Source organism: Pantherophis guttatus, chromosome 11 (assembly GCF_059756535.1).
Source record: "Pantherophis guttatus breed Tessera chromosome 11, ASM5975653v1, whole genome shotgun sequence".
NCBI classification, from domain to species: Eukaryota; Metazoa; Chordata; class Lepidosauria; order Squamata; family Colubridae; genus Pantherophis; species Pantherophis guttatus.
Genome location: NC_142073.1, coordinates 22,675,951 through 22,695,463, shown reverse-complemented (window position 1 = coordinate 22,695,463; position 19,513 = coordinate 22,675,951). Strand labels below are relative to the sequence as shown.

Sequence of the window (19,513 nt, the reverse complement as noted above, 5' to 3'; positions counted from 1 at the left end):
AAGACAGGTCTATTGGTGGCTTCTAACTGCTGCCTCCAGGCATGGAGCAGTTCATCTGTAGGTATTGGGTGCACAGGAGCCTGAGTGGGAGAGGAAGACAAGCTTGATAGCAATAGCAATAGCACTTAGACTTATATACCACTTCCCAGTGCTTTACAGCCTTCTCTAAGCGGTTACAGAGTCAGCCTATTTGCCCCCAACAATCTGGGTCCTCATTTTACCCACCTAGAAGGATGGAAGGCTGAGTCAACCTTGAGCTGGTCAGGATCAAACTCCTGAAAGTGGGAATGCAATGCTGCATTCTAACCACTGTGCATCATGGATGGACAGATGGAAGGGCAATGGCACTTAGTCTTATATACCGCTTCCCAGTGCTTTACAGCCCTCTCTAAGCAGTTTACAGAGTCAGCCTTTTGCCTCCAACAATCTGGGTCCTCATTTTACCCACCTCGGAAGGATGGAAGACTGAGTCAACTTTGAGCCAGTGAGAATCAAACTCCTGGCAGTGGGCAGAGTCAGCCTGCAATAATGCATTCTAACAGGAAGGAAGGAAGGAAGGACGGAAGGAAGGAAGGAAGCAATAGCACTTAGACTTATACAGTATACCACTTCCCAGTGCTTTCCAGCCCTCTCTAAGCAGTTTACAGAGTCAGCCTATGCCCCCCAACAATCTGGGTCCTCATTTTACCCACCTCGGAAGGATGGAAGGCTGAGTCAACCTTCAGCCAGTGAGACTTGAACTGCTGGAGTGATCAGTGAGTTAGCCCTGCAGTACTGCATTTTAACCACTGTCCCACCACGACTCTTATTGATGTGTGTATTGATTCTGAGATACTTCTGGTAGGTTAATCCATGAGAGGTGAAATGCTGACCCGAAGGCTCAAGTCTGTTTTCAGGTTCCCGAGGCAGATAGTTATTTTAAGTTTGCATGAAAGCGATCTTTTGTCTGGGGATCTCTGCTCCCACCTGAAACTTTACATATCACGATAGTTAGCAGTAAACCTGAAAACTATACAGTAGGTTTTTTTGCCTGATCCCCCCAAAGGGAAAAAAAATAAGGTGGGTAGTAAGGAAGAGGAATATTTCACATCCCTATCTGAGAGTGTCATATACAGATAGTCCTTAACTTATGATGGTGGTTTAACAACCATTCAAAGTTACAGCGGCCTCAGAAAGCCTCAGCACTTCTGGCTGTTATAAAATGTTGCACCCCTGTTGTAGATCTTATCAGACGCAATCAGTTCTAAACAAACAGATTTTATTAGAACAGCTAAGAATTAACTCATTCTCAGCATAGTCCAAACTAATTCCAAACAAATTCTTCATAGCACAAATTCTTCAGCCTTATCACCAACCTTGGTCTACTTTGGCAACCTGCCAAAGGCTTCTCTTGGCACAAGTTCAGAAGCAGAAGACGCCGACAAGAAATAAATGCAGCAAGACAAGAAACAAATCTATCAACATTGTTTTTCTGACAAAGAGCCCAAGAGCCGTTGCTGGTCTTTTAAGCCTTATGGGAGGGGCCAATCTTCTCCTGGCTTTACTCCTGAGTCGTCCTTTTTGCTTTAGCTGCTCTTGCCTTCTGGCAGCTCTTCTCATGCATGCACTAGGAACAGGCTCCTCCTGTTCCTCTGCCTCTCTGCTGTCAGCCTCTGGAGGCTCCGGAGTCCGTGCATCGCTCCCTGATGGCCCTGGCCCCATCTCTGCCTCCGACACAGAGCCCTCATCCGGGCCTTCCTCAGCCTCCAGGATTGGCCCATGTTCTTCCTCAGCCTCCTCACTATCTGACTCCGCTGCCAGCTCTGCAGGCTGCTGGTAGACCACAACAACCCCCTTCTGCAGTCAGATGATCATGATGTGGGTGCTTAGCAATCTGTTTAAACTAACAATTGGTTGCCAAGTGCAAACTTCTCTGCTGGCTTCCCCAGAAAGTCACTGGGGAACCCAGCAGGAAAGGTTGGAAGTTGTTGCTGCTACCTGCCTAGAAGACTCCCTCATCTCTGGGAACTGGCTAGAAGAGCTCCCACTGAGGGGAGCTGAACTTCTCTGGCGGGCTGCAGAAACAGAACTCTGATCCCGAAATCCAAGGTCCGTTCCTGCAGACCACCGAGACGGTTCTCTTTCGTGCATAGATGGGAGCTGAACTCATCTGGCAGCTCTTTCTCTCTGTCCACTTAACAACCCAAGAGATCTTTTAATGACCACAACTGTGAATACTGGGATTACGGTTGTTGAGCAAAGCACTCGTGAGCATCTCACTTAATGACCGTTTTGCATAACGACCAAGATTCTGGTCCCATTTGTGCTTGTATCTCAAGGACTACCTACAAGGGTAAAAGAAGGTTCAAGAGAACGGTGAGGAACAAGTCCATTTCTTTGCTTTCTCTTAAATTATGTGTCATCACAGGGCGTCTTGCGAGAGCAGCCACAATAATTGCACACGTCTCATCCCTTCTCAAAAGATCTTTTTCTCTTGAAAAAGAGAAACGCTCCTTCAGCTTTGAGGAATGGCAAACCCTTGGCATCTGGAGAGGTCCAGACCGATCCCTTGATATCTCCAGCTCGGGTGACTCACTCTGAAGCCTGTGAGATGCTGTGGCTCAAAGGCCATTGTGCACCAGGCGTGGAACTCAGTTCCTGCACTGATTCATTTTCTGCACTCGCAACTTATTGTGAGCCGTGACCTCACTCAATGGGCTTTGCCCAGTGCCCTTAAGCCACAATAATAAGAGCTTCGTATTCGGTGCAAGTGAAGCTACTACTTAAGTAACTTGTTTAAACAGGTTGAGTAAATAAGAGCCAATACTGAGCTAGGTGAAATACGTTTATGACATGATCCAGGGGTGGGTTCTACTTACCTTTACTACCGGTTCGCAATGGGATCACGCGCATGCACAGATCGCTGATGATGACATCCGGGGCAATGGGCGGGGCCTCCTGCCAGTTTCACTACCAGTTCTTGAGAACCGGTCCGAACCGGAGGCAACCCACCACCGGCATGATCATTTCCTAAATGAATCATACCTTCACTTTTGCCCCTCTTTCTTCTGCTTTAAGTCATAAGACCAAGAAAATCCATTTTTATCATAATTTAACAGATTTAACAGTTTTACAAAGTTGGAAGGGACCTTGTAGGTCTAGAAAAGGGATCTGTAACCTTAAACACTCAAAGAGCCATTTGGACCCGCAGTTTCCCGCAGAAAAGAAAACACTGGGAGCCCCAAAACCCTTCAGGTGCCTGACTATTTCTTGAGCGGCCACAAAACTAGCATATGTAGTTGAATTATACATTCTGTTTTCTTCTGAAACTTCTTTTCTTTTCTTGGATTTATCCATGGTTGGCCTACCGGGGGTTGAAAAGCTCAATAAATTGTGTGCCAGCAGGGACACACATTGGCGGTTGTGACGGATATTTTGAGTGACAGGGAGCCGCAACAGAGGGGTGAAAGAGCCACATGTGGCTCCAGGCCCGTTTTGGCTCCCAGGGGGGTGCAGGAGGCCAATGCTGCCTGTCACACCCCCTGGCCACGCCCACCATGGCCACACCCACCCAGCCGGTCAGTAGGGCAGAGAACCGGTTGTTAAATTATTTGAATCCCATCACTGGTTACATCTCCACTCGCAGCTCCAACTTACGAGTCCTTTCTCCCAACAGTTAAGAGTCCTGTCTCATCTGTCCTAGAGTGACCAACAACCGCCTCTCCATTTCTGGTGGCCTTGCCCTGGGTTGAAGGAGAGTAACAGTGCTGCTCTTGTTATCCTTCCCTAAAGTGAAAGGGCAGTGCTGACTGGCAAGTCACCGAAGTAGGCTCGTTTCAGCCAGAAAACATCCCACGCCAACACCGTGTGGCAGTTCTAAAAAAATGTGACCAAATCATCTCTGCATGGGTCGCTTACAGAAGGCAGAATAACAGAGTTGGAAGGGACTTGGAGGTCTTCTAGTCCAACCCCTAATGCTCTTATTTTGATTTCTACGCTGTTCCTTTGAATGGTGGCTCAGCTCCCAGGAATGACTGCATCAGTCATGTTTAAATAATGGGAAACCAAGCCCACTGTAAAAGAAAGCACCACACTGGAGCATTCAGGGCTGTGCGCGCTGTCACAAAAACTAGAAATGGCATTTTCAGGAACGCCAATGAAGCACTTGCTTGCAACTCATTAAAGCAGCTGCATCTTCTTACAGGTTTTCTGGCTGCAGAAATTTCCCCCAAAACTTTTCTGGGTGATCCCAGAAAAAGATGAAACTGTTTTAGTGAGTTGTAGCCAGGGGTTGTCTTTCCTCTCTTAATGTGCATTGCACAGCCCTTTCACGTGTCAATGTCAGTGGTGGGATTCAGCCAGTTCTGTCCGGATCGCGCGAACCAGTAGCAGCAACTGCGGGAGGCTCTGCCCACCCGCCCGGATGTAATGCGTGACTACTGCTCATGCACAGAAGGCCATGCGCATGCGCAGAGCGTTCACGTTTGCGAACCGGTAGGGAAGGGAAGGGAATCCCACCTCTAGTCAATGTCATATTCAGTGGCTCCAGGTCTCATGCCTTGGAAAATGAGTTGAATAGCTGCATCTCATTCCATCGTTCACCTTCTGCATTTGGTTTCCTTGTCAGTCAACACTAAAATATGACTTGTTTTATTTATTTATCTGTTGACTCAATTCTTCTCTTCGTCGGGATGAGCATTCCAGTTTTCTGCAACCCAGTCTCTTAAAAGTCCCATATTATTGTTTAAATCTTCTCCATGTGTGGTGGAAGTGACCTAGAAGTGCCTTGACTAATCTGAAAGTCAATCTACCTTTTATAATACCTGTTTCCTCTTTCTTTGAGAAGGAAGAAGTCCTATAGGTTAAAGCAACCAACCAGGATGGGCATCCATTAGCAAGTATCTGTGTGATCAAAGTTTTTGTCTTTTTTCAAAAGCAGGATGATAATCTTTAAGGATGTATATGCCTTAAAGCAGTGACGGCTAACCTTTTTGGCACCGAGTGCCAAAACTGGAGCATGCATGCACCAGAGCGCCAGAACCCGGAAGAGAGCAGCTGGCTGCTGCACATGTGTACGGCGGCCAGCTGCTCTTACGAGTTCTGTCGCGTGCATGCGCCCCGGCCAGCTGCTCTGTTCCGGGTTGCAGCACACATGCGTGCGCTGGAACCCAGAAGAGAGCAGCTGGCCAGGGCGCATGGATGTGATGGAACCCGGAAGAGCAGCTGTCAATGGCACGTGTGCCCACAGAGAGGGCTCTGTGTGCCACCTCTGGCATGCATGCCATAGGTTCACTATCACAGCCTTAAAGGATATATATGGTGGCACAGTGGTTAGAATGCAGTATTGCAGGCTAACTCTGCCCTCATCCAGCAGATCGATCCTGACTAGTTCGAGGTTGACTCAGCCTACCATCCTTCTGAGGTGGGTAAAATGAGGACCCAGATTGTTGGGGGCAAGAGGCTGACTCTGTAAACAGCTTAGAGAGGCCTGTAAAAGTACTATGAAGCGGTATATAATCCTTCCTTCCTTCCTTCCTTCCTTCCTTCCTTCCTTCCTTCCTTCCTTCCTTCCTTCCTTTTCCTTCCTTCCTGTTAGAATGCAGTATTGCAGGCTAACTCTGCCCACTGCCAAGAGTTCGATTCTCAATGGCTCAAGAGGTTGACACAGCCTTCCATCCTTCCGAGGTGGGTAAAATGAGGACCCAGATTGTTGGGGGCAAGAGGCTGACTCTGTAAATTGCTCAGAGAGGGTTGCAAAGCACTGTAAAGCGGTATATAAGTCTAAGTGCTATTCCTTCCTTCCTTCCATCCATCCTTTGCAGTAGTTAGAATGCAGTATTGCAGGCTAGCTCTGCCCACTGCCAGGAGTTCAATTCTCACCAGGCTCAAAGTTGGCCCAGCCAACTTCCCTTCCGAGGTGGGTCAAATGAGGACCCAGATTGTTGGGGGAAAGAGGCTGACTCTGTAAAACCACTTACAGAGGGCTGGAAAGCACTGTGAAATGGCATATAAATCTAAGTGCTATAGCTATATAACCGTGATGGCAAACCTATGCCATGCGTGCCAAAGGTGGCACACAGAGCCCTCTCTGTGGGCACACGTGCCATCACCAACTGCTCTTCTGGTTTCTGGCGTGCATATCAGCTGGTTTTCACGGGTGTTGGGAGACCGAAAAACGCCCCAAAAACTGTTTTTTTGGGCCGCTTTTAGCCTGGAAAACGGCCTGGAAAATGGCCTGAAAACAGGCATGCGTGCGCCAGCCGGGTGGGTTTCCGGCGCTCCAGTGCATGCACATGCATACACATGCACGCATGTTCCGGTTTGGGCACTCGGTGCCGAAAAGGTTCGCCATCCCTGCTCTATAACATTGTTTAGAGGGAGATGGAGATAGGAGGGAGATGAAAAAGGAAGTCAATTTGTCAATACAGCCTGTTTATCAAAAAGGAAGTGGATGGAGCAAATTGGTTGAGTAAATAGAGTTGTAAACATAAACGGTGAGCCTGTTTCGCAAGGGGCGGGGAACTACTATTCTTTTAATATATTTTATCGGTTTTCAACTAGGGAGGACAATTTATGTGTATGGGGGGTTTTCTCTTTTTCTCTTTTGTATGCACTGTATTTTTATTTTTATTTTATGTCTTCTTTAGTTCTGCTTTTATATTTTTTTCCTTTCGTTTTGGACTTTGTATTTTTAACGTTGCAAATAAAATAATTAAAAAGAAAAAAAGAAACGGGGGCTAAAACCTGGGCTGAGCCCCTGCCAAGACCCAGTCCAGAATCTTAAGAGATTTTCACCTCTGGATTCCCTGGTTCTCTCCTCTTTTCCCCAGCTTGTGGTGTTAAATGTCTCAGCCGCTGTCATGTATGCAACAGCCTTCATAACCAGCGCTGCATCGGTTGAACCGTATTCCTGGCCCCATTCCCCGGACTACAACAGAAGGGCCTCAGCATCGGTAGGTAACCATTAAGCCTTGTTATTTCTTTAGGCTGAGTCATGGGGTAGCTGCTGGTCCCATCGAATTTTCATTGCCCCCCTCCAAATGGGGTTGAGCCTCTGCTCCTTTCCCCAATCATAGCAGAATAGAATAAGAATAGGATAGGATAGGATAGGATAGGATAGGATAGGATAGGATAGGATAGGATACAATACAATACAATACAATACAATACAATACAATACAATACAATACAATACAATACAATACAATACAATACAATACAGGAATAGAGTGGAGTGGAGTGGAGTGGAGTGGAATGGAATGGAATGGAACAATACAATACAATACAATACAATACAATACAATACAATACAGGAGTGGAGTAGAATACAATACAATACAATACAATACAATACAATACAATACAATACAATATAATAGAGGAGTAGATGGAGTGGAATGGAATAGAGTGGAGTGGAATGGAATACAATACAATACAATACAATACAATACAATACAATACAATACAGGAGTAGATGGAGTGGAATGGAATAGAGTGGAGTGGAGTGGAGTGGAGTGGAGTGGAGTGGAGTGGAATGGAATGGAATGGAATACAATACAATACAATACAATACAATACAATACAATACAATACAATACAATACAATACAATACAATACAATACAATACAATACAGGAGTGGAGTAGAATACAATACAATACAATACAATACAATACAATACAATACAATATAATAGAGGAGTAGATGGAGTGGAATGGAATAGAGTGGAGTGGAGTGGAGTGGAGTGGAATGGAGTGGAATGGAATACAATACAATACAATACAATACAATACAATACAATACAATACAATACAATACAATACAATACAATACAATACAATACAATACAATACAATACAATACAATACAATACAATATAGGAGTAGATGGAGTGGAATGGAATAGAGTGGAGTGGAGTGGAGTGGAGTGGAATGGAATACAATACAATACAATACAATACAATACAATACAATACAATACAATACAATACAATACAATATAATAGAGGAGTGGAGTGGAGTGGAGTGGAGTGGAGTGGAGTGGAGTGGAGTGGAATGGAATGGAATGGAATGGAATGGAATAGAATAGAATAGAATAGAATAGAATAGAATAGAATAGAATAGAATAGAATAGAATTCTTTATTGGCCAAGAGTGATTGGAACACAAGGAATTTGTCTCTGGTGCATAAGCTCTCAGTGTATATACAAACAACAAAGTGATAACGTCATAGATCATAAATCATAGTTACAATAATTAATTATAAGATATAAACAAGTGATAAATCATAGGATACCGATAGGAGAAGATTTATTTATTTATTAGTTCGATTTATAAGCCACCCTTTTCCAGAGACTCAGGGTGGCTTACAATGCATTAAGCAATAGCCTTCATACTTTTGTATATACCTGCTTAGTAGGGCTTTTTCGCCCCCCTCTAAGCGGTGTTCTATTTTATACAAAGTCAGCTTATTGCCCCCACAATCTGGGTCCTCATTTTACCTACCTCGAAAGGATGGAAGGCTGAGTCAACCTTGAGCCTGGTGAGAATTGAACTCGCAGTAATTGCAGGCAGCTGGCAGCTAAATACTACTTTAACAGCAGCAGTTTAGTCCACTGCGCCACCAAGGCTCTTAAGCTAGTAGGAAAGATGAGAAAAGATGAAAAATAAGATGAGAAGGATCATATAGCAATACAGCCCTACAACATGGGAAAATATTTTTAGGCCTAAAACATGCTGTGGGAATTAGACGTGAAGCAGAGTGATGGCACAGAGGAAGAAAAACTATTTTTGTGTCTAGTTGTTTTGGCATGCAATGATCTATAGCAGTGATGGCTAACCCTTTTGCCGTCGCATGCCAAAAGCGGGGGTCGCGGGGGGGTCGTGTGTGTGTGTGCCCACATCCATAATTCAATGCGCCCTGCCCTCCCGTGCATGTGCACGTGACCCCCCCCATACTTCTCCCTACTTTTGGCACATGATGACCCGGTGGGCCCGTTTTCCCCCCTCCCCAGGCTCCAGAGGCTTCCTAGGAGCCTGGGGAGGGCAAAAACAGCCTTCCCCATCCCCCGGAGGCCTTCCGGAGGCCAGAAACAGTCAGTTTCCCGACTTCCGGTGGGACTGGAAGGCCTGAAAATCAATTGGCTGGTGCGTGCATGCGCGCTGGAGCTGAGCTAGGGCAACACTCACGTGCCCACCAATATGGCTCCGTGTGCCGCCTGTGGCACCCGTGCCATAGGTTCGCCATAGCAACGTCCAGAGGGTAGAAGTTGAAAGAGTTCATGTCCAGGATGTGAGGGCTCTGCAGATATTTTCTCAGCCCTCTTTCTGGTTCCTGCAGTGTACACGGCCTCAATGGAAGGCAGCCTGGTTGCGGTTGTTTTTTCTGCAGTCCTATCTATCCGTCGAAATCTGTACCTGTCCTGTTTCGTTGCTGTGCCAAACCAGCCAGTTACTGAGGTAGAAATGACAGACTCAATAATTCCCCTGTAGAACTGTACTATCATGATGATTTATCATATGATGATATGCAATGTGAAGAATTGGTGGTGGGATTCAATTTTTTTTACTACCGGTTCTGTGGGCGTGGCTTGGTGGGCGTGGCGTGGCTTGGTGGGCGCGGCAGGGGAAGGATACCGTAAAATCTCCATTCCCTCCCCAAACCAGGGGAAGGATACTGCAAAATCCCCATTTCCTCCCGATCAGCTGGGACTCGGGAAGCAGAGAATAGATTGGGGGCGGAGGTGGTATTTACCGGTTCTCCGAATTACTCAAAATTTCCGCTACCGGTTCTCCAGAACTGGTCAGAACCTGTTGAAACCCACCTCTGAATGCGATGATTTCTCTCCCATATTTTTTTGTTCTCCTCGTCTTGTTTCACTCACTGCGTAGCTTGCTTTTCCTTTAAAATGGGGCTGGCTTTTTAAGCCTCAAGTCGTGTAATGCCAGCCGTGAGCTAATCTTCATTCGTGAGCGAAGCAGCAGCTGAGGAGCTACATCATGCATCAGAACTCCTTTTGCTTTCCAAGATGCACAGCCTTGGATTCAAGGGTCAGTCACCAGCATGTAAACTAAGCCTTCCTCAAGTTGGCACCATCTGTGGGACCTGAGTCCCACCGGCCACCCCGGAGGGTCATTGGCACAACTTCTCTGAAGGAACCAGATGGAAAGAGCTAGCTCTTGAAACAGCTGGGCTCCTTTGTCTTGGGTGAAATAGAAACTGGTACATTTTAAGACTTTTTAGCATCGTTTGCCTCCTGGGAAGTGACCAAACCCACCCACCTCTGCCAAATTTTGCTTTGTTGGTGCAGGATTGTTGGGGTTTTGTTTTTGGATGGATTTATGTGTTTTTCATAACAGAGATCAGAACCCAAGAATGATTTTTATTGATGCTGCTTCAGTTTCTCGGCTCCTGCACGACCGTATTTGCATTCTGAACTGAATAGTGAATGGTGTGATTGTTTACATGTGAAAATCTAAAAGAAACTCTTGCATTGTCTCCTCTTTTAGCTGAAATATTTTCACTGTCTTCAGCTGAACAGGCTGCCGGGCAGCTCACGTACAGTAGTGGCCAAAATTGTGGAAACCTTTTGGGAAAAGTGTATTTTTAATACACTTTGGTTTGATGGCTAATAACACCACTTTTTTGGGGAGTTTCAAGATAATCCTATTCCTGGAATGGCCTGGGAATAGCCCAGACCTTCACCCAATTGAAAATCTAGGGAGCTGACTAAAGAAACTTGTTAGTCAGAAGTGACCCAGCAATAAAACCCAGTTAATAGAAGCCATCATTCAATCTTGGTTTCACATTAGAACAGCTGCAGAACTAAAAGACTTGGTTCACTCCATGGGAAGACATTGTAACTCCATCATTCGTGCTAAAGGTTACCCAACTAAGGATTAACTGACATGGGGATCATTTTTGTACATCTCGTTTTTTCTATGGTGATAATTTTTATATATCTCGTTTTTTCTACGTGTTTCACTTTTCTTCTTTATACTGTAACTGCTATTCTAATAGGAAATCCTTCATAAAAGTGATTGCACTATATTCTTGATTAAATTGTCTTTCCATTGATATATAATTTTATGGTACTACTAAAAAAAAAAAAGTGGTGTTATTAGCTAGTTTTAGAAAATACACTTTTCCCCACAAAAGATTTCCATATTTTTGGCCACTACTGTACAGCCAGTGGGAAGAATCAAACTCTCTGCCTTGCCAAATACAGATAGTCCTCGACTTACGACCACCATTGAGAACCCAAAGTTCCTGTTGTTAAGCGAGACATTGGTTAAGTTGAGTTTTGCCCCATTTTACGAGCTTTCTTGCCACAGCTCTTAAGTGAATCACTGAAGTGATTAAGTTAGCAACCTGGTTGTTGAGGGCATCTGCCTTCCCCATGGACTTTGCTTGTCAGGTCGCAAAAGGGGATGACACAACCCCGAGACATAGCAACCACCATCAAAATGAGTCAATTGCCAAGCGAGTGAATTTTGATCCCGTATCCCGTAAGCATCTGAATTTTGATCCCGTGGCCACGGGGATGCTGCAATGGTCATAAGTGTGAAAAATGGCCATAAGTCACTTTTTTCAGTGCCGTTGTAACTTTGAAGGTCACTAAATGAGCTGTTGTAAGTCGAGGACTATCTGTAATCTTAGGCTTCTTCTCTACCGGGTTTGAAGTTCCAGATTGCCTGGAAATGGACTTGAGATCCAGTCCCGAAGGTGTTTTTCTTTCCAAGAGGCAACTGGACTTTCTTGTTTTTTTCTTTGAAGACATTTCGCTTCTCACCCAGGAAGCTTCTTCAGCTCTGACCGGATGGTGGGGAATGGAAGGATTTATGCTCCTTGCAGACAGCTGGTCATTTGCATCCTTTTTAGAGAGTCGTTGAGGCCGCTTGGAGGTTCTTTCATTGAGAAGTTTGAGTTGTACTTTCTGCGGGATGTTTTCCTGCCCTGTGTCCCTTCCTTGTTGAAGAGAGGCAGAGGCTTTTGGGGAAGATTGGGGATTGTCTGCATCGCAAACTGAAGTGCCAATGGTTCCTGTAGCCTGCAGTTTTTCTGGGAATCCTTCCATTCCCTACCATCCACTCAGAGCTGAAGAAGCTTCTTGGATGAGAAGCGAAACATCTTCAAAGAAAAACAAGAGAGTCCAGTTGCCTCTTGAAAAAAAGCACCTTCGGGACTGGATCTCAAGCCCATTTCCTGGCGATCTGGAATTTCAAACCTGATAGAGAAGAAGCATAAGATTACAGATGGCCCCTCGACTTAAGAAGAGCTCACTTAGTGACTGTTCAAAGTTACAATGGCACTGAAATAAGCGACTTATGGCCATTTTTCACAAGAGACTGGACAGTCACTTGTCTGAGATGGTATAGGATCTCCTGCTTCAACAGGGGGCTGGACTAGAAGACCTCCAAGGTCCCTTCCAGCTTCTATTCTATTCTATTCTATTCTATTCTATTCTATTCTATTCCATTCCATTCCATTCCATTCCATTCCATTCCATCCCATCCTATCCTATCCTATCCTATCCTATCCTATCCTATCCTATCCTATCCTATCCTATTCCATTCCATTCCATTCCATTCCAATATTCTATTCTATTCTATTCTATTCTATTCTATTCTATTCTATTCTATTCTATTCTATTCTATTCTATTCTATTCTATTCTATTCCATTCCATTCCATTCCATCCCATCCCATCCCATCCCATCCCATCCCATCCCATCCCATCCCATCCCATCCCATCCCATCCCATCCCATCCTATCCTATCCTATCCTATCCTATCCTATTCCATTCCATTCCAATATTCTATTCTATTCTTCATTTGTCTATTCTATTCTATTCTATTCTATTCTATTCTATTCTATTCTATTCTATTCTATTCTATTCTATTCTATTCTATTCTATTCTATTCTATTCCATTCCATTCTATCCTATCCTATTCCATTCCATTCCATTCCATTCCAATATTCTATTCTATTCTATTCTTCATTTCTCTATTCTATTCTATTCTATTCTATTCTATTCTATTCTATTCTATTCCATTCCATTCCATTCCATTCCAATATTCTATTCTATTCTATTCTTCATTTCTCTATTCTATTCTATTCTTCATTTCTCTATTCTATTCTATTCTATTCTATTCTATTCTATTCTATTCCATTCCATTCCATTCCATTCCATTCCAATATTCTATTCTATTCTATTCTTCATTTCTCTATTCTATTCTATTCTATTCTATTCTATTCTATTCTATTCTATTCCATTCCATTCCAATTTCTCTGTTCTATTCTATTCTTCATTTCTCTATTCTATTCTATTCTATTCTATTCTATTCTATTCTATTCTATTCTATTCTATTCTATTCTATTCTATTCTATTCCATTCCATTCCATTCCATTCCATTCCATTCCATTCCAATACTCTATTCTATTCTATTCTTCATTTCTCTATTCTATTCTATTCTTCATTTCTCTATTCTATTCTATTCTATTCTATTCTATTCTATTCTATTCTATTCTATTCTATTCCATTCCATTCCATTCCATTCCATTCCAATATTCTATTCTATTCTATTCTTCATTTCTCTATTCTATTCTATTCTTCATTTCTCTATTCTATTCTATTCTATTCTATTCTATTCTATTCTATTCTATTCTATTCTATTCTATTCTATTCTATTCTATTCTATTCTATTCCATTCCATTCCATTCCATTCCATTCCAATATTCTATTCTATTCTATTCTTCATTTCTCTATTCTATTCTATTCTATTCTATTCCATTCTATTCTATTCTATTCTATTCTATTCTATTCCATTCCATTCCATTCCATTCCATTCCAATTTCTCTGTTCTATTCTATTCTTCATTTCTCTATTCTATTCTATTCTATTCTATTCTATTCTATTCTATTCTATTCTATTCTATTCTATTCTATTCTATTCCATTCCATTCCATTCCATTCCATTCCATTCCAATATTCTATTCTATTCTATTCTTCATTTCTCTATTCTATTCTATTCTATTCTATTCTATTCTATTCTATTCTATTCTATTCTATTCTATTCTTTCTACCCTGTTTCTCCGAAAATAAGCCCTTCCCGAAAATATTTAAACACAGACCTGGAAATCAGGTAAGATGGCAAGAGGAGCCCCGACTTGCTCCACGCACCCCAAAATAATAAGACCTCCCTGAAAATAAGGCTAAGCACTTATTTCAGGCTCAAAAAATATAAGACAGGGTCTTATTTTCAGGAAAACACGGTATACTATACTATACTATACTATACTATACTATACTATACTATACTATACTATACTATACTACACTACACTACACTACACTACACTACACTACACTACACTACACTACACTACACTACACTACCCTGTTTCCCCCCAAATAAGACATCCCCTGATAATAAGCCCAATTAGGCTTTTGAGCACATGGCAATAAGGCCAAGCACTTATTTCAGGGTTCAGAAAAATATAAGACAGGGTCTTATTTTCGGGAAAACACGGTATACTGTACTGTACTGTACTGTACTGTACTATACTATACTATACTATACTATACTATACTATACTATACTATACTATACTATACTATACTATACTATACTATACTATACTATACTATACTATACTATACTATACTATACTATACTATACTATACTATACTGTTGTGACTCCGGCTCCCAAGCCTGTCCTCACAGAGGAAGATGATTCTGAAAGTGATGAGGAGGAACTGACAAGGCCTCCCTCTCCAGGACCCTCCTTTCTGGCAATGCCTCAGGTTCCAGCTGAAGGCCAGGAGGAAAGCATGTCGGGGCACCCACTAATAGGGAGTGATGAAGATCAATCTTGGATTGATCCCAGGCAGTGTCGGAGGAAGAGGCGTGCGCAGCAAAGGAAGAGGCAGGGAAGGGCCAGAGATTGCTGAGTCACTGAGCCACGCCCCACAGGGGATAAAAGTGGGTGGGGTTGCTCTGCAGGCTCTGTGACGGACAAAAACTGCATATCGTGAGCTTCGGATGGGATATCTTTCAGAATTAAGGCTTGGACTTTGTGAATGACTTCTGACTACTCTTTGAACTCTTGGTTGCCCCAGCAACGGACTACACATACGCTGACTCCTGTTTCTAGAGGTGATAAGAAACTTGGCAGGCATTCGGAAAGTAGCTGCCAGAATTTGCAGCTGCCAAAGGGATTCAGGTCGGCTTGTAGAAATAAATTACTGTAGAAGTCTTTTGCTCGTGTGTCTGCCTATGTGAGGTGGGTAGGACAGAACACTATTGTCAGCACTTCAACCTGCATTTACTCTAGTGCTGACATAAGGAGGAGAAGAGGGGGCAGCTGGCAAGAGGACGCTTGACTTCTCACCTACTTATTTTCCCTGAAGATAATATCCCCTAGGAGATGAGATGGGAGGGGGGACATTCCTGGGAGCTTAAGTAGTAGATATGGGGAGAGTGATTTGGAAGAAGGCCAATGAGATGCAGAGAATTGGGGAACGGAAAGGGAAGGTTTGGGGTCAGGAAGTCAGAGTTGGCTACGCCACGATCAGGGACAGGTTGTCGTGCTTAATAAAATGAAAGATTTCTTCAAAGACTATCTGTTTGGAAATGCAATTTATTTTATTTGAGACGACATCGAAACCTGACAACTATACTATACTATGCTATGCTGTGCTGTGCTGTGCTGTGCTATGCCATGCCATGCCATGCCATGCCATACCATACCATACTATACCTTTATCCCTTCTACTCTATTCTGCTGTTATTTCTATTCTATTTTTTATTCTATTTCTTCTTATTATTATTTCTTATTCCTCTTCTGTTTTGTTCTGCTCTACTCACAAGAAAGCCCACTTGCCTCTTGAAAAAAAGCACAACCATGACCTGGAAGACTGAGAATCTCCCTTGAGACTTCCCATCCAGGGTGACCTACAGCCGCCTCTCCCGTTGCCTACTTTAATCCCTACGTCTCTTTTGTCTTTCCCAGTTCTTTGCCTGCCTGGTGATGATCGGCTACGGGATCAGTTCCTGCTTCAGCATCCGAGCCTGGAGGGGTTATGGGAGCAACGCGGCCACCACCCAAGCGAGCATCTCCAATCATGCTTAAAGAAACTGTGCCTCCTTTTGAATCGACGGGGGGGGGGGGGTCCAAGGTGATGGCTTTTGCAGCTTCTGTCCCTGCTCTTCCACACGTACGTGGCCTGGCCTGGAAACGATGTCCTGTCCCAGCTTCAGTAGGGGCTGTTCCGATCACAGGACTCACCTCCCTCTCCCGTGCTCTTAACCGGCCATCCTCGACAGAGTGGCTAAGGCCCGGATGAGATAGGCAGCCTCATGCTGGTTTTCATGATTCCTGGTTTGTCCCTCACCCCAGAGCTAAAACCTTTCGATGTGCCTAAATGCTACTTTCAGTGATTAACATTTATATGTATTTATATGTATGGGTGCAGGTATATACATATGTATTACAAACTGTTCTAAAAATACGAGTCCCAGGTATATTAGTAAAAAAGGAAGCAGACATACTGCGAACTCCGGAACTTAAGATTTCAAAATTTCAAAAGAATTAAAATTTTATTTTACTAATACTCTTGAGTTTAATACTCTGACAGAGTTTAATACCCTGACGATGTCAGCCGATGGCTGACGAAAGCTTAGTAAAATAAAGTTTTAATTCTTTTGAAATTTTAAAATTTTAAGTTCCGGAGTTTGCAGTATGTCTGCTTCCTTTTATACATATGTATGTATATGGCATGTCTTATATGTGTGTTATGTATGTGTGCATGTTTGACAGCAGGAAAGGAATCTCATTTTTAATACGTGCCATTATGCCCACAATAAAAAAAATGACAATAATGGTTATCAACCTTTACCCCCCCTTGGCAAAGATGATGTTAGTTGAGCATTACAGCTGAATGTGACAGTGTTAGCTAAGCATTAGTGGAGTGGAAGGGCACAAAAGAGCCTTTAATGTCTCTTGGCTAAACAATTGGGATTACTAATATTGATTGGGATCTTCTCAGAGCATAGCCGGAATAGCCCTGGGTGGAAATTATGCAGACTCTCGTTTAAATGGGCATTCTTCAGGCCTGTTATTGGCATGCCTCCATTGGCTTCTTCAGGGACACACGTGAAGCAGCTGTCTTAACTTAAGCTAACTTGGCTGTTCTCACTTGTAATGCAAGGGTCTCCAACCTTGGCGATGTTAAGACTTGTGGACTTCAACTCCCAGAATTCCCCAGCCAGCTGGCTAGGGAATTCTGGGAGTGAAAAAGTACGCAACTCCTAAAATGGCCCCAGTTGGACATCTCTGCACTACAGTTTCTAGGAATTAAAATCTACAAGTCTTTAACATTGCCAAGGTTGGACATCCCTGCTTCTAGGAGTTGAAATCCACAGATCTTCAAACTCTTGCATTACAGACTTCTGGGAGTTGAAAGTCCACAGGTCTTAAAAGTTGCCAAGGTTGGATACCCCCACCCCACCCCTTGCTATAATGTTTGCAGAGGAGTGGAGTAAAAGATATGCAAAGCAATCCAGAGATTGCACGTCTCTAGGGATGGCCACGCATTTCTCACCGGAACTAAGCAAACTGAAACTCGTAGGCTCACCACTTGCAGCTAGCACCGGTAAATAATGTTTTAATGATTAATTCCGTTTTGTTTCGTAGTATAGTAGCAGAAATGCCTCTGGCGTATACACCCAACAAATGTTTTATTTCTAAAAAAAAAATGCACCTGTTTTAAATAAATTTTTAAAAGACCTTCTGCATTGTTCTCATTTGTAAAAAGGAGGTTTCTTCAGAACATAATTTGCTCGGAAAAGATGCCCAGAGAATCTGTGGGAAAAGTTTATCCTTTCGATTTTGAAGATCTAGATAGCGCCAGGCATGATCTAAGATAGACTTGTAGACTTCAACTCCCAGAATTCCAGCGTTGGCTAGGAAATTCTGGGAGTGGGAAGTCCACAGGTCTTAAAAGTCAACAAGGTCAAAACCCCTGATCTAGGCTTCCAAGGTAGGAGTGTGTAAAATATACACACTCGATACACTAGCGATAATGATTTAGTATGAAATGAGAGAGCCGAAGTAGATCTGTTTTCCTTCCATGGCTAGCCAGACAAACAGCGTTTTCAATTTTTCCACCTGCAGAAATAAAAGGGAAGGACAGCAGAAGTCTGGTAGAATTTCAGAAGGCAGACTAGAGGCTCAGCAACTAAAGAGTTAATGAGCCTCAAGCATACCAGGAGATTTAACTATTAAAGTTATTTATTGCAGTTTGTCATTCTTTCCTGAAGAATCTTGTATCTGGGTGCCAAATAATTCGTTTCCTTCCAGCCACTGCTGGGCCAGGAGCGAGACCCTTTGGGTGGCTGGAGGATACCTTTAAAATCACATAGAAAGCTGAATTATGATCCTGCTCTCTGGCTCTCACAACTCTTTCCTACATTAATTCCACCTCAAGTCCGAGGGGAATATCGGCAGCCACCTCCACCATCTGCTGTGGAAACAGAACAAACAAGCTGCAAAGGAGTATAGGAGTTTGTGGCTCCTTTTGGAGGCCTGCTTTGCTCTCCCATCAGCAGGGCTGATTTCTCTTTTAACAGAACTCAATTAGAAGGGACCTTGGAGGTCTTCTAGTCCTACCCCCTGCTCAAGCATGAGACCTTGGACCAGTGATGGTTAACCTTTTTGCCGTCTGCCAAAAGTGGGGGGAGTGTGGTGGCGGGGGTGTATCACACACGCGCGTTCCCACACCCATAATTCAGTGCGCCCCATCCCCTGCACATGCTCCCCCCGCTTTTGGCACGTGATGGGATGGTGGGCCTGTTTTTTTGCCCTCCCCAGGCTCCAGAGCCTCTCTAGGAGCCTGGGGAGGATGAAAATGGCCTTCCCCACTCCACTGGAGGCTCTCTGGAGACCAGAAACAGCCCGTTTCCCGACTTCCGGTGGGCCAGAAAATCAGGTGGCCGGCACGCGCATGCACGCTGGAGCTGAGCTACGGCAACGCTCACATGCCCACCGATATGGCTCCACGTGCCACCCTATACCATTTCAGACCAATAGCTGTCCAGTCTCTTCTTAAAAACCTCCAGGGATGGAGCACCCACAATTTCTGAAGGGAATTTGTTCCACTGGTTAATTGTCCTCAATGTTAGGAAGTTTCTCCTTGATTCCAGGTTGCTTCTCTCCTTGGTTAGTTTCCATCCATTACTTGCTTCACCTTGGACAATTTAAGCAGCCAGCAGAATCTGAGACTGTTTCAGAGCTACTTCAGGGTCAAAACACAGAGCAGAATGAAAATAAGAGACCCATATAAGAGACCCATACTTACATGCTTCATTGGTTAAGATCAGGAATTTGGGGAAGGGGATACGAAGGAGAAGGGCGTTTCAAATGGCAAGAGCTATTGAATAAATGACTTTAAAAGCTCATTTTTTCCCCTCCAATAAACCCCCCCTGTCATTTTTTATCTGCATACAGAGGATCACCTTTAACCTGTCGGAATAAT

The 19,513-nt window shown here is 43.6% G+C and overlaps 1 protein-coding gene across 1 annotated transcript in view; it reads left to right on the top strand.

Moving 5' to 3' along the window:
* Positions 1 to 16,499, top strand: part of PLLP (plasmolipin) — a 39,974-nt gene extending 23,475 nt beyond the window's left edge. The window contains exons 3-4 of the mRNA XM_060681541.2: positions 6,810 to 6,932; positions 15,991 to 16,499. Coding sequence (XP_060537524.1) covers positions 6,810 to 6,932; positions 15,991 to 16,110 — 243 coding nt within the window. The 3' untranslated portion in view covers positions 16,111 to 16,499. The remainder of the gene's footprint in view (positions 1 to 6,809; positions 6,933 to 15,990) is intronic.
* The last annotated feature ends 3,014 nt before the right edge of the window (positions 16,500 to 19,513 follow it).